At 42.4% G+C, this 15,250-nt stretch overlaps 1 protein-coding gene across 1 annotated transcript in view; it reads left to right on the top strand.

The window, feature by feature from the left end:
* Window positions 1-457: 457 nt before the first annotated feature.
* Window positions 458-15,250, top strand: part of RNF121 (ring finger protein 121) — a 95,816-nt gene continuing 81,023 nt past the window's right edge. Inside the window, exon 1 of the mRNA XM_036747366.1 lies at window positions 458-586. Coding sequence (XP_036603261.1) covers window positions 527-586 — 60 coding nt within the window. The 5' untranslated portion in view covers window positions 458-526. The remainder of the gene's footprint in view (window positions 587-15,250) is intronic.

Below are 15,250 nucleotides of genomic sequence, written 5' to 3' on the forward strand. Positions count from 1 at the left end.
ACTTAGGGAGGGAAGGCGCTACTTGCTATTTCCGTACACCCTCTCCAAGGTAACTTTCCACACCACAAGTTTTCGGTGCACTCTGGGACCTGTAGTCCTCAGAGCCAGGTGTTGCGACGTGGGGGAGGGGGGGAGGGGGAGGGAGGGAGGGCGTTGAGCGCGCGCTAAGGGAGCATCACCAAAGTGCGTCTTCTCCTCAGAACCATACCCGGCCTTAGAGGAGTCGGGAAGAGTTTCAGAGAAAGAGATACAAAACTTTCCTCAACAAGACCTACGCTTACATTGTTCATAGGATTCGGGAATGTTTCCAAAGCTTGGCACTTCCCTCGGGGAGTTACGGAGGTAGTCCGAAGGGAGGAATAGGATGACGCTCCCTCGAACACTGACAGCTACTTTAGGTGTCTTCGAGGCCCCGCCCCTCCCGGACAAAGCTGCGGCCGATAATTGGCTAGGAGATACAGGACGGCGGAAGCAGCTGGCGCTGGGCTGAGGGGGCGGACGCAGGCGCAGAGCGAGAGACTGGAAGATGGCGGCGGTGGTGGAGGTGGAGGTTGGAGGTGCCGCCGGCGAACGGGACCTGGAGGAGGTGAGAGGCCTGGGGAGGGGGGACCCTCAGAGAGCCTGAGGAGCGGTCCCTGGGTGAAGGTCCCCGGGCCACGGATGACAGGCATTGGGGAGGGGCGAGGGCCTGGGGGGGTCACGGAGGGGCGGACCCTTGAAGGCTCCCAGGGACCAGCGAAGGAGCTCCGAAGGCGCAGGGCCTGAGGGAGCCCCTGCAGGACGGGAGCCGGTCCCGAAGAGGGGAGACTGTGCTGGGAGTGAGTGCATCCTGAGAAGAGAAAGGAGGGGAGGGTGGGCCAAGGAGGGACACTGAGAGGAAAGCTTGGGGAGGCACTGGAACAGGGTGGAAGTGACAGTGGTGGTTTTGGAGTAGAGAGGACCTGAGTTCGAATCCTACCTTTGCAACCAGGTACCGATGTGACCTTGGGCAGCCAGTCAGTTAGCAAGCACTTATAATGCTCCTGCTGTTTGCCAGGCGCTGTGATAGACGCTGGGTGTGCATATACAAGTATGAGACTGGTTCTGGCTTCAAGGAATTTTCCTTTTCCTGGACACTTCACTGTTTTGGGTCCTTCTTTCCTTCTCTATAAAATGAGGAGGTTTAACCAGACCTGTCAGGCCCCTTCAGTCTCTAAATCTATGATCCTATAGTCGGATAGAGGAGGAAAGGCTTTGAAGGGTCAAGAAGGGAGGGGAGTGGGTCGAGGGAGAGAAAGGTGCCTTTCCAGCAAAGAGAAAGTACTCTACCTCTCAACATCTGCGGAAGCATGTGGTAGAATGGTGGAGATTTGGTGATTGCTAGGCAGTTAATAAGGGCTCTTCCTGGGACCATAAAAGGGGGAAAGGAGCCTCTGAGCCATTGGGAGCCAAGGGTGTCACAAGTAGGGTCTAGAGGGTAGACGAAAAACAGAGTTTGAGAAATTGATAAGGTTTGAGAAACTTATGTTTTTTGTCCTAGCTGTCCCTGGTCCTGGGCTGGGAATCAGAAGACCCAGGTTCCTGTATTTCTCTGCCTGCTAGTTTTCTCCCTATGAGCTTGGGCCAGTCTCTTCCTCTATCTTGGCCTGTCTTCTCATCTAAGGATTATCTGTCTCTGAAGCAGTCCGACAGAGACTGATTGGCCATCTGTAAAGAATATTTCAACTTGGACTGGATGCCTTCAGAGGTCCCTTCCAGCCCTAGGATTCTGAGATACTAATTATATAATGCATATGAAAGCACTTTGAAAATTAATCATTTGTTGACCATTAAATTATAAGCACCCCTTTGAAGTGACTGTTTTTGCCTTTCTTTGTATTCTCACTGCTTGGCCAGTTACTGGCATAGACACTTAATAAATGCATGTTGACTTGCCAGGTTCTGTGCTAAGGTTTGGGGATACAAAGCCAAAAGTGAAACTGGCCTTGTCCTCAAGAAGTTTAGATTCTAACAGGGGAGACAGCATATATGTATGTAAGTATATACATGATATATACAAGACAAATAGATAATTTCAAGAGGAAGTACATTAGCAGTTTGGGGATCTGGAAGGTTTCATATAGAAGGTGGCGGTTGAGCTGGATCTTGAAGGAATACAGGAATTCCTAGAGGCAGAACAGAGGGGGGAGTGAATTCCAAGCATGGAGGACAAATGCAGAATTGTAAAGATGAGGAGATGGAACAAGAATTCTCCTGTGTGCTAAACTGTGACTAGACTAGTATCTTTGGATCATAAAGTGCACGGAGAGGAGTAATGTGTAGGGAACCTAGAAGGGTTGGAAGGAGCCAGGTTATGAAAAGATATAGGTGCCATTATATTTACAGTGAATTGTAATTTGACCTAGAGTTAACAAGAAGCCACTGGATTTGAATAGGAGTGGAGACAGGGAACATGATCAGACCTTCTGATTAGGAAAATTGCTTGGATAGCTGTATGGAAGATGGTTTGGAATGAGGAAAGGCTTGAAGTAGAGAGACCGATTAGTAGCCTGTTCAGGTGAGAAGCGATGAGGGCTTGAAATAGGGTGGTGGTTGTATGAACATAGAAGAGAAGAGAGGGAGACTGTTTAAAAGATAGGAACAAGATTTAGCAACTGACTGAGGATGTGTAGGGCGAGTAAGAGTGATGAGTCAAGGATGACATCAAAGAAGCTGGGAACCTGGGTGTTTGGAAGGATGTTGTTGCCCTTAACGATTATAGGATAGTTCAGAAAAGGAGTGGGTTTGAGGGAAAAGATGAGTTGTGATTTGGACATCCATATCTAAATGTGATCCGGACATCCATATCTAAATGTGATCCAGGCAGTTGGCAATGCTTGTTGGAAGTTTGGAGCTCAGGAGAATGAGAATATGTGGAAAAAAGAGGAGAGGGCCTAACACAACTTTGGGGGTACACTAACATTTGGTGTAACAAGAATGAAGATCCAGCAAAGGGGACTGAAGAGGAAAACCCAGGAGGGGACAATGTCACAAAAACTCAGAAGAAAATGTGTTCAACAGCGTGTAATGCTATAGGGAGGTAAAGAAAGATGAGGTTTGGGAAGAGACCATTAGATTTAGTAATTAAGAGATCATTGTTAACTTTGGAGAGAGCAGTTTCAGCTGAGCAGTGAAGTTGGAAGTCAAATTTCAGGGGGTTGGGAAGAGGAAGGGAAAAGTATAAAGTGTTCTGTACATGGTTATATAATTTAAGTATCATGGCCTACTGTAGCTAAATAGGAAGGAAGTACAAGCTATATGGGGTTTGTACTGCATTTCTTCTCTTCTAATTTCTGAGAAGACATACTTGTTTCTGAATGGTGTTGTTTCATTATAACTTGAGGGAGTAAAACCTAGCACCTAGCTTCTCGTATAACTGTCTGTCTAGTCCCTTGAGAGGGACCCAACTCACTGGTTTTATGTTGGGGGAAATGATCAAGGCATAATGTATATAAATACAATATGAAATTGTGCTTAAAGCACTTTGAAAACCTTAAACATAAACATAAGCTATTATTATTATAAATCAGTATTTGACTAGAAACACTAGATTGGTAGAAACTCCTACCTTTGGTTTAGGAACTAACTTTAGAGTGAGAATGTAGCCAACATACTATGTTGTAAAAGGACCAGGCATTTGTCGCTCCTGTGGCTCTACCTGAATTTCAGAATCCTTCATCCACAGAGGAGAGCATTTAGTACTCTTTGCCTCTGGCACCAGTATCATAGAACTGTAAAAGTTATTAGATTTGTTCATCTTGGACCTAGAGGGCAGATCTAGGAGCAGAGGGAGGAAGTTGCCAAGAGCCAGAGTTAGGTTTAATGTAAGGAAAATTTCCTGACAAGTAAAGCTGTCAAAAAAATGTGGTGGGTTTTCTCATAAGGTAGTGAGTTGCCCTTCACTGAAGGTTTTTAAGAAGAGGTTAGGTGGCTTTAACATTGGGGATGTTTTGGAGAAGATTCCTGCTTAGGTATGGTTTGAACTAAATGTTCCCAAGTTCCTTCCGACTCTTAGAATCTGTGAACTTTTTAGTGTTTGAAGGGACATCGAAGATCATCTCTGGAAGCCCAGAGATGGGATGTGACTTGCTGAAGGCCAGCGGCAGAGCAGAGACAAAAATCCAGGTTCAGTATTCTCTCCCATTACCTTTGTAAATATAAAGTAATGTGCAATTAAAATGTTAGTTATTATCAAAGAGTCTCAGTTATCCAAAGAAAATGAGCCTGAAAGCTCTTTAGATAATGAATAGCTTGGCTGAGTGGTAGGACTGATGCATTTTCATTTCCTTTGGAAAAATGGCTCCTGCCATGTACAAGAATTGTAGAGGCTGTTATGAAGATCACAGGTTTAAGATGATGTTAACACAGTACAAGCTTCCAAGGGGCAGCTGTTAGTCCATCCATTATGTATGTTCCTTCCTAGTAGCATGTATTATTTTCCTCCTTTGCATAATCCTAAAACTTGGGAAATGGGACTTTATCAACTAAGGCCCTATTATATTGGTAATGTGGTTAGAAGAAAGGGCCGAGTTTTTTAGTCCTAATTAATGATGATACTGTGATCTTAGAAGCCTAGAATATCTGAACTAGGAAAGTCCTTATTAGGATAAAGGGCACAGACTGTTAGAGCTGGAAGGGATCTTAAACCATGTGAATAGCTAATGCTTGCAAAGGCTTTTGCTTGTATTATTTCACATTGGATATTGGTATAAAAAAAGAGCGTTAGAATAGAGCATTAGATTGACTAGTACAGATAATGTCAGAGGCCGAAGGGAGAAACCTTACAGACTATTATCTAGTTCAGTGCCCTCATATTGCAGATGGTGAAACCGAGGAAGATATTTTCATAAAGTCATAGGAGGAGTTCTTGGCCAGAGTTAAGAATAGAACTCAGATCTCCTGACTCGAAAGCCAAGTTCTTTCTATTTCATTATAATACCACTTGGGGAATTTACATTTGTATGGATGGTGGTATTGTTTCCTGAGCTGCTGTTTGTATCAGGGTGAATTGTTAAAAATGTAGACTTTTAGACTGTTTAAATTGTAACAAATTTCCCCAGCCATAAAATGTGCAGATCTATCAGAACTGCTGGCAGCTGAGGGATTTTGGATCTTTGATGTAAAGGAATAAAACTATTAAAAATGCTGAAGTAAAGGATAAATTGGTTTGCTGCTCTGATGTGGAGTTAGATTATTGGTTCTGGGTTCCACATAGTGAGAGCCAGGGATCATACTTAGTAGCTCACATAGGCATTCTGGAGAGAAAACAGAAAACATTCACGTCAACAGGCATTTACCTATGTACAACATACTGAGCTAGGTACTAGGAATACAAAGGAGAATAGAAACAGCATCTGCTTACAAGAAGCTTCCATGGGAAGACCATGTAAACAGATAAGTAAATACAAAATGTACAAAGTAATTTTGAGGAGGGAGGGAGAGCACTAAGAACTGGAGGAGTCAGGAAAGCCTTCTTGTAGGAGGTGGCACGTGAGCTATGAAAACATGCAAAGTAATTTTGAGAAGCCTAGGAGAGTACTAAGAATTGGGGTAGTCAGAACAGGTATCTTATAGCAAGTGCACTTGAGCCAAGCATTGAAAGAGCTAGGGAATTGGAAAGATAAGGTGAGGAGGGAGAGCATTCCAAGCATAGATGACAGTCTGAGCAAAGGCATAGAAACCAGAGAAGACATATCTTATTTGAGGAGCAGCAAAAAGGCCAGTTGGCTGGATTGTAAAGTGTGTTAATGGGAGTATTGTATAATACTGGAAAGGGTAGATGCTTAAAAAAAAGTGGATTGGAGCCAGATTGTGAAGGGCTTCAAATGTCAAATGAAGGAGTTTGTGTTTGATTCTAGAAGCAGTATTAAGCCAGAGGTATTTTTTGAGAGAAGGGGATAGATTTGAGAGGTGTTGTGAAGGTAGAAAATTTAGCAATTGCTTAGATATTGGAGAGAACAAGGAGTTCAGGATGACTCTGATGTCGTGAACTTGGGTGACCGGAAAAATAATGGTGACCCTAATAGAAGAAAGTTAGGAAGTTTTGCAAGAAAAAAAAATGAGTTCTGTTTTGGACATGCTAAGTTGGAGATATCTTTGGGAATCCAAAGGGAAATATCAGATAAGTAGCTCGTGATTCAAAACTTGAACTCTGGAGAAAGACTAAGTCTTAGAGTTATCTGCATAAAGATTAATGGATGAAAAAACATTTTTAAGCTCCTTTGTGCCAAGCACTATTGTTGTTCGTCCTTCATTTGCTACGAGAACCAATCCATCAGGATTGACAGGGTGTCTTGACTTACACGTGAATTGGATTTAGGTGAGGCAGAGCTATGCAAAGTCATTAACCCCACTCTCCTCTCCAGAGTCATTGGAATCCAGTGATGCAAGGGATACAACTATAGATGTGGGACTCTTGCCCTCAAGAAGCTTGTGTTCTAATTGATTGAGACACATATGTAGGAAAGTGGTAGCCAGGGAAGGGAGCTTTGATCTGGGGAATCACAGAGATAGTTAGTGGAGTTAGAGGACCATTGATTGTCATGTCCTTTTCAGAAGCAGCAGTGGTAGTATTGATTTGATTACTTTTCCTGGAGCAAGGGTTAGAAAGGACAGGGAGAAGGTTAGGATGTGCACCCTCCCAGGGCAAGGGGCAAGATGTCTGAGGTGTATGTGAAGCTTGTTAAACACAGTGAATTAATGATTGTGCACTCACTCATGAGAGCTGAGGAGGTCATCAAGATAGAGAATAGAAGGTAGCCTAAGTCAAAGAAAGCCCTGGGATATAACTTGAAAAGGAAGCAGGGCTTGAACAATGATCCTATAAAGGATGCTGAGAAGTATTCCTATAGGTGGGAGAACCTAGAGAGAAGAGATGTCAAGGAAATCCAGCATGTACTGTTTGAGATAACAGTACTGGACTAGAAAGTTCTGCATGGTTTTGGTTTTGGTTTTTTGACTGGGCCTGTGGTATTCAGCTTGTTGCCTGCCTGCCCAAATGCCCATCAACGCTTGCTTTAAAACTTAAAAGTGTTATAGTGATGCCTGGGTTAGCAAATGAGTGAATGAAAATACATTAACATTGTACTAAGTTCTGGCATTTTAAGTACTTATTTTGTGCCAGGCTAACTGCTAGGCATGTAATACAAAGACAAAGGTTGATCACAACCATAGCACCTCTCAAAGACCATCTACTAAGTTGGTCAGCAGGGCTTGATAATTGGATATGAATGCTGAGAGAGGAAAGAGTAAAAGGTTTTGAATGTGGGATATGGTGACTCGTGATTCCAAATATTGTGCCTGTTGAACCATCATGATTTGTGTCACAGATATTCAAGTGCAGCTAGCTGTGGAATATCACCTTGCCTCTGCCAGGGGCAATACAAATTTCCTTTTTACCTCCTAGTGAACTGAAAAAAATTGATCAAGGTTTGGAAAGCATTTTGCATTTTTATACTACACAAAAAATAATAGTCCCTATTTCTGTAGTGCTCACAACAGGCCTTTGAGGTTCTAACCTGAGTATTGTCATTCCCATTTGACAGATGTGGAAGGTAAGGTATAAAATGTGGGGGGAACCTATCAAACAATCACATAGTTAATAAGTAGCAGAACCAGAACTTCAACCCATCCAAGTCTTGCAACTCTAAACCAAATGCTTTTATTAAACGAGTACCTTCTGTATTACATCAACGCATAGAGAAAATGTTAGTTTTGTTTTTAACAATTATGTACAGTTTCACCGTTACCATATAAATTCATAGGATTACGGGATCATCGGGAAGAAATTTTCTTTTTTTCTTTTTGAAGTACAGTTCCTGCTTTGGTCCCACAGCACATTCCTGGAAACTGTTACAACTCATATCATTACAGAGCAAAATGGATTTGTACTTTTGTGCTCATCTACTTTAACCCGTCTAGTGCCATTGGTAGAAATTGTTGGCTGAGAAAAGGCAGTTTAACATTTATGCCTTTCTGGCAGCACTCTTTGAAAGGTTCTTGGGAACCTTAACATGTCCAAGATTGTACCATTAAATAAAAAGACTCTAAACTGGCCAAGGAAGTGGCCCTGTGTTCATCATTGCCTTCCTTGCTCTCTGTGAGGATACTTTGTGTGCTCTTGTGAAAAATGCTTATCTCAGTGCCTGGCACATAGTAGGTATTTAATGAACACTTGCTGACTTGACAAGAAAGAGCCTCGATTTGGAGTCAGAAGACCAAGTTTGAAATCCAGTTTTGTTCTTTGTCAGTTTGTGATTTAATGTGTAGGTCCCTTGATCTGAACCTCAATTTTCTCACCTGTAAAATGGAAATTATAATGTTTGCTCTCTTTGACTCTTAGGAGCATTATGGAAATCAAGATGGGTAATATGTGAAATCACTTTGGAAGCTATAAAGCCCTTTCATCATCAGCTTTGATTTGTTCTCTTTTCCCTTCCTGTGAGAGAATTCATCTCTCACTACTTTCAACCTCTTATAATATTTCTATGTAGGAGAAGGGGGAGAAATACTTCCCAGTTTAAAGATGAGAAAGTAAGGCCTATAATCCTTTGCCTAAAGTTGTTCAGATACTATAAATGTCCAAATGAGGTGTCGAGAGAGCAAAGCTATAACTAAGGAATTGGTGGGGCTTCCTGGAGGATGAGAGACTTGAGTTGGACCTTGAAGAATAGATAAGATTGAATAGACAAAATAGAGTTATGGAGAGTCTTATCTTGGAAGCAAAGGAAAGGAAAGGAAAGGATCGGAAGCAAGAATGAACCTGATTCTCTACTGGAAGAGGGGACTCCAGGAGGGAGTGGTTGCAGTGTCTATCAGAGCCTCTCCTACGTGCACTGGGGCCAGGGGTGGGGAACCTGTGGCCTCTAGGTCACATGTAGCTTTCTAGGTCCTTGGGTGCAGCCTTTTGACTTAGTCCAAATTTTATAGAACAAATCCTTTTATTAAGGGGCTTTGTTCTGTGAAGTTTGGATTCAGTCAAAGGGCTGCACTTGACAACCTAAAAGGCCACAGGTTCCCCATCCCTCCTAGGCCCTTCTTAGATAACCCCAGAATTCTAGACCCTTAGGGATGGAAGAGACATAAAAGACCAAGTAATCCAAACCTCCTCACTTTATAAGAAGTAAGACCCAGGAAAAAGATATGGTTTTATCTAAGGTCACGTTGTGAATCAATGAAAGTCAGGACCAAAACTTATTTTCTGACTTCTAGGCCAGAGCATTCTACAACTTTGTGACAGTCCACTGGAAGGAGTGGAGATGATAACATTAGTTAGAGTAACAGTACCAGATAGGACCTTAGAGATGATTTAGTCCAATTCTCATTGTATAGAGAGGAAATGGAAACCTTGAGAAGGAAAGTGACTTGCATAAGGTCATGGAGCAAATTGGTATCTGGTTGGGGGAGGGGGTACTACTGGAAGAGAAGGAAGAGTTTTAAGATACATGTCTTGAACGGTGAGGAAAATGAGCCGGCTTGACATGGGGAAACTCAATCTTCCGGAAGAATGCCCACTATTCTGGCAGGTGTGAAGACACATGGGAGTATGTGTACTCTACTGGAAATAGCCCTATATAGCCAGCATTGGCTGGCCAGCCTGGTTTGGACATTAGAAAGCTTTTTCTCATCATGGGGAAGAGCCATTTCCCAATGGGGGAATTAAATGAGTGCTACTAACCCTGTGCTAAAGGAAAACCTGCCTAATGCATAGACCAGCTTCAATTCTGCCAACATTTATTAAGGACCTCTTGTATGCAAGGTGCTGTGCTAGGTTCTGGCTTACAAAGACAAAGAGTTCCTCCCCTATGGAACCTTAAATTTTTCTAGGAGTGCAGGCAAGGTGGCAGGTACTACAACTCAAGGGACCTGGGAAGACCTTACCTGGGAGGAGTCAGAGAGCTGAGCCTAGAAAGATGATGATGGTAATAGCTAACATTTATGTAGCACTTACTGTGTGCTAGAAACCTAAGTTCTGTACAATTGTTATCTCATTTGATCCTCACAGCAACCCTGGGAAGAAGATGCTGTTATTATTCTGATTTTACAGTTCAGGAAACTGAGGCAAATAGAGGTGAAGTACCTTGCCCAGAGTCACACACTTAGTGCCTGAGGCCGTATTTGAAGTCTTCCTGATACCAGACCTAAAACTCTACCCATTGTACCCCCTTGATGTTCCATGAGGATTCTAGGAGGTCAGAGTACTCTCAAAACTAAACCTCAAATGCCAAAACAAGTCCCACCTCCATTGTGAAACCTTTCTTGATTCCCCTAGTTGATAATGCTCTTCCTTTCTTAAAATTATCTTGCATTTTCTTATGTGTAAAAAGTGTATGGCTTCCTTCTGTGAGGAAGGATTTTGAAGATTTCTTTGTCTAATGTCCTTAGAGCCTAGCACTGGGGCCTTGGAGGCACTCCCCCAGTCTGGGGTGAACTTCTGACACAGAGCTGGGGATACAAAGAGCAAAACAATTCCCACTCCCTATGACTTTAGGTTGGGGTAGGGGGGAGGCAGTTAATAAGCTCATTTGAATATGAGACCGATTCAGGAAGGAATTCACGCCAAACACTGAAGCTGGCCCATACAAAGGTCCTTTATACTTCCTTCTTTCAGGCAGAGCTCTTGGCCTGCAGTAATGAAGACCTGAGTTCAAATTCTGGGCAAATTACTTTACCTGTTTGCCTCAATTTCCTTCCTCTCAGGGTTGCTGGGAGGATTAAATTAGATACCATTTGTAAAGCATAGTGGCATATTGTAGATGTTTAAGAAATGCTTTTTGCCTTCTGTAATATTAAGTTGGGACTTTTTTTTACTGTTTTAGAATGCTAAATTTATTACACGTCTTTGATTGAGCCTGACTAGGTGCAAAGCCCCAGGCCCAAACCCCTAATTACTAGGGGCTAAGCCTATGTGGGCATGAAGCCCTCAGGGTCCTAAGGGGAGTTGCTAAGACCAAAGCCAATAGTATTCCCCTAAATTCTGGTCACTCAGATGAGGAACAGAGCTGTTTTGCTTGAGGCTCTCACTACTGGAGGAGTGTTGGCATGGGACTCTGGGCAGCCACTCTTAAGAGCCTCGTGGCTTGTCAACCCAGGTGTTGATGGTTTCTTGGTTACTATGAATTGTGATCTAGCCTGTTTATATTGTGTATGTTTGTACCTTGTTCGTATTTGCTCTGAAGTTCAGGGTACTGGCTTTTTCTCCTGAACTAAGTGAGTGATATCTATATGTTGGATTGAAGTAAGATTGTTAACCCCTTAATGTTACTTTCCTTAGTAAAGCAGTTGAAAAGAAACTGTGCTGGCAGAGTTCTTGTTGTTGGGCTTGTGTTGGTCTTTTACCTGCACAACAGCTGCTAGTCGAATTGTTGCAACACTTTCCTCCTTTCCTCCTTTTTTTCTGACACTGCCACCACCCTGGTGCAGGCCCACATTACTTCATGCCTGTACTTTTGCAAAAGTCTACTAGTTTGTCTTCTTGCCACTAGTCTCCTCTCTACTCAGGCAGATTGATCTTAAAACACAAGTCTAGCCATGTCACTCCTGTATCCAATAAACTGCAGTAGCTTCCTATCACCTCCAGGATCAAATATAAAATCCTGTTTATCTTTTAAAGCTTTCCATTATCTGGCAATTTCTTACCTTTTAGTCTTCTTACATCTTATATACACATCTCTGCCTGCCTCACGGACACCCACCTCCCCCCGCCCCCCATACTCTTTGATCCAGTGAAACTGGTCTTCTTGCTGGTCCTTGAAGACTCTCTCCCAATTCTAGGCATTTTCCCAGGCAGTCCTTCATGTCTGGAACTCTCTCCCTCCTCAGCTCCACCTCCTTACCTTTTGTAACCTTCAGGTGACAACTAAAATCCCACCTTCTGCAAGGAGCCTTTCCCAGTCTCCCTTAATGCTAGTGCCTTCCCTGTGTGATTACCTTCAACTTATCCTGTACAGTAAATATCTTGCTTGTACATAGTTGTTTGCATGTTGCCTCCCGCCATTAAAAAGTGAGCTCTTTGAGGGCATTTCTTTGTATCCCCAGTGCTTAGCATGTAATGTCTGGCACATAGCAAGTGATTAATAAATGCTTGTTGATTTGACAAGGAAGCTTCCTATTACTTCTATCTAGAATCATTTGTAAACTCCTCTCTTTAGCTTTTAAACCATATACAGTCTGGCCCCAATCTATCTTTACAGCCCTATTAGATATTATTCAGCAACACCACCACCCGTCTTTGATCCAGTCAAACTTGTCTTCTCTCCGTTCCTTATATAAGTATTTGTTTGCATCTCTCTAATGCACTTTTATTATTGTGTATTGCATTTATCTTTGTACCTGTCATTGAGAGTATAGAATGCAATGAGCTCCTTGGGGAGCTTATCTACACCTGTGTTTGTGCACTGAGCACAAAGCTCTGCACAGAGGCATTTAATAAACGGTTGTTGAATTGTACCTTAGCCATTTTAACAGAGTATTATTACTACTTAACTACAGTATTTCTCATAAATTGGTAGAATGAGCCCTGGGTTTCAGGGATCAAAGCCCAAATTCCAGTCCCAGCTCTGCTGCTGATTTTATTTTTTTCTAGTCTAGATTTGTTACTTCATTGGTAGAGAAAATATCTGCTGAGGAAACTTCCTCCACCAATGCAGATTGCCACCTGCTTTGCAATTCATAGTTTTTTAGAGAGTTGCCTGGGACACTGAAGGATTAATTAACTTTTCCAGGGTCACAACACCAGTATGTGTCAGAAGCAAAATCAGGTCTTCCTGACTTAAGGGCCAGCTATGACACATTGCCTTTCATCTTAGAATCACAAATTTAAAAGGGGCCTTATACAGATCAAGTTCAGCCTTTCCTTTTACAGTGGAGGAAACTGACAGCCTCTGGAAGAGAAAGTGACAAAATGACTTTTGAACTGATAAATGCAGCTGAAGTACCCAGTAGGTAGAGCCACTTCTAGAACTCTTGTCTGTATATCTTTTCAAGCCAACCAGATGGTAATTGTTTCCTGGAGAACAATGAAGACAAGCCTTTTATTTCTTTTCTTTGCCCCCATTCAATGGGGTACCCATCTATCAATAAATACTTGTAAGTGACTGAATGAATACATGTATATTCTATTAAGTAAAATTTCATTTTAAATGTAAAAGCCACTCTTAACTCACATTCTTAGTTGTACAAAATTGCCCAGCCCTTGTGTGTAAAGAATGTGTACTTTTATCCAATCATTTACTAGAATTTATGGGGTACTATTAAAATGCTTAGGCATATGCCCCCACTGAATGGGAGCTAGAGGAAAAATAAAAAGCATGTTTTCACTACCCTCCAGGAAATGATTACCATCTAGTTGGGTTGATAAGATAGACTCACATTCTAAAGTTTAGAGTAAGCTTCCTGTATTGTGTTGAGAGAAGTGAGGCCTAACTGCGGAGTGGGGGGAGCCTTCAAAAGACCCACAGGCAGTTTGTTGTAATGGGAAAAGCACTGAATTTGAAAGCTGAGCATCTGGGTTTCAGTTCTAGATCATCTGCCGACTAACTATGTGACTGTAGGCCTCATGGCCATCTGGAAAATGGAGTTAATAATCCCTGTCTGGCCAGCCTTAAGTGATTGTGAGAAAGTGTTTTATGAACTATGAACATGAATCATCATTATTGTTATTAATACTAGAATGTAGTAAGAAATTGGTACTCTTCCCTCCCCGTCTCTGATATTGTTGTATAATAGTTAACAAGGCAATACCTGGGCCCCATGGGTTCTGCTCATAAGTAAACATAGTTGACTAAATTGCAGATGTTAATGTGTATTTACTACTGTTCAGGTTTTTAGGCAGGGCCAAGACCTGACATTTGTTGACTATAAATCACTTGTAGGCTGTCGTTAATCTCACATTGTCTCTAAGCACTGAGTCTCAGATTGTGTATCTTTCTCTCTTCCTAGCCCATAGTACCCTGGATTGGTGCCCAGAGCAGTGAATGGATAGAAAGCAGGAGCTGAGCCTTGAAAGCACAGACATCCCTAGAGAACGGAGTCCCTTAGGAGACCAAGCTCAATCTGCTTCAGGTTGTGATAACTGAAGTCTGTGCTGGCCTATTTGATACTCACAGTTCATCACAGTTTTATTACAGCAGTCAGAAAAATGCAGACTGATAGACACATGAATTCATTCATACCTGGCTCTCTGGGGCTCTCTTGATTAAATTCAGTTTTTGACCAGTTCTTTGTTCTTAAATCAGTTTTTTTCTGCCTCCTTTGAAGAAAAGCCCTATGTAAATTTGGTTCAATTTGACGGGTACTGAAGCACTTTGCATGTGTAAGACTGTCCTTGGCTTAGGGGATAGAAAGATGGAAAGTATTAGTTTCTGCCTTCAAGAAGTTTGCAGTCTGCTAGGGACATATTCACAAATAAACATCATAGGGGATGTAAAAGGGATGAAGGAGGAATCTAAAGAAATTACTCTAGGAAAATTTGGAAAGGGAGGGGTCACTATCAGCAGAGGGGAATTGGGAACCTGAGTTGACTTCCCTGGCCAGATTTCAGTTCGAAGAGATGTTAGAGAAGTATGTCCCACACTTGGGGGATGGCCGCAGGACATTTTAGAAATGTTAGCTGTTTTTCACATTACCCTTCCATACTCTGACCTAGAGCCTTAAACCAGTGCTGGGCATGTAGTAGGCATTCGTATGCTTTGTGAATTGCTTTCAGTTCCTTTGGGGAAAATACTAAAGCTTCCTTTGCTGAGCACAGGTGTTGAACATGGACCTTTCGAACTCTTAATTCTCACCACTGAAGCTTTCCTTGGCACTTGTGCCAGAGAAATGGGTGCTGCCCATTGTGGCATTTAGAATCTGTGTTAGTAGCCTTTGGGTACAGTGACATTAGATCTTCAACTGCTCGGGTAACTAACTCCCAGGAAAGTCTTTCCTGCAGTACTTTAGTGAGGCCAGCCTGACAGGTTTTCTCCTTTTTTTTCTCTCTGGAAGACACATTCAATCTAGAGCCAGAGCTAAGGCCGTTTCTGGAGGGAGAGGAGGAGAGTATTAATGGAAGTTCTGATATAATTGTTTTCTCATTGAATGGCAAGAAGGGAGACTAAGATTGTTTTCTGTTTCAGGGAAGTTAGTTATAAAGAAATCAAGTCAGCTCTTCATCCTCCAGGCTGCTTTTAGGAAGGAAATGTGGTGGATTCTTCCCATGTCTGCTTAGGTCCAGCCTGCAAGTCCTCTTTTACCC

The sequence above is a fragment of the Trichosurus vulpecula genome, chromosome 2 (assembly GCF_011100635.1).
Source record: "Trichosurus vulpecula isolate mTriVul1 chromosome 2, mTriVul1.pri, whole genome shotgun sequence".
Lineage (NCBI taxonomy): Eukaryota > Metazoa > Chordata > Mammalia > Diprotodontia > Phalangeridae > Trichosurus > Trichosurus vulpecula.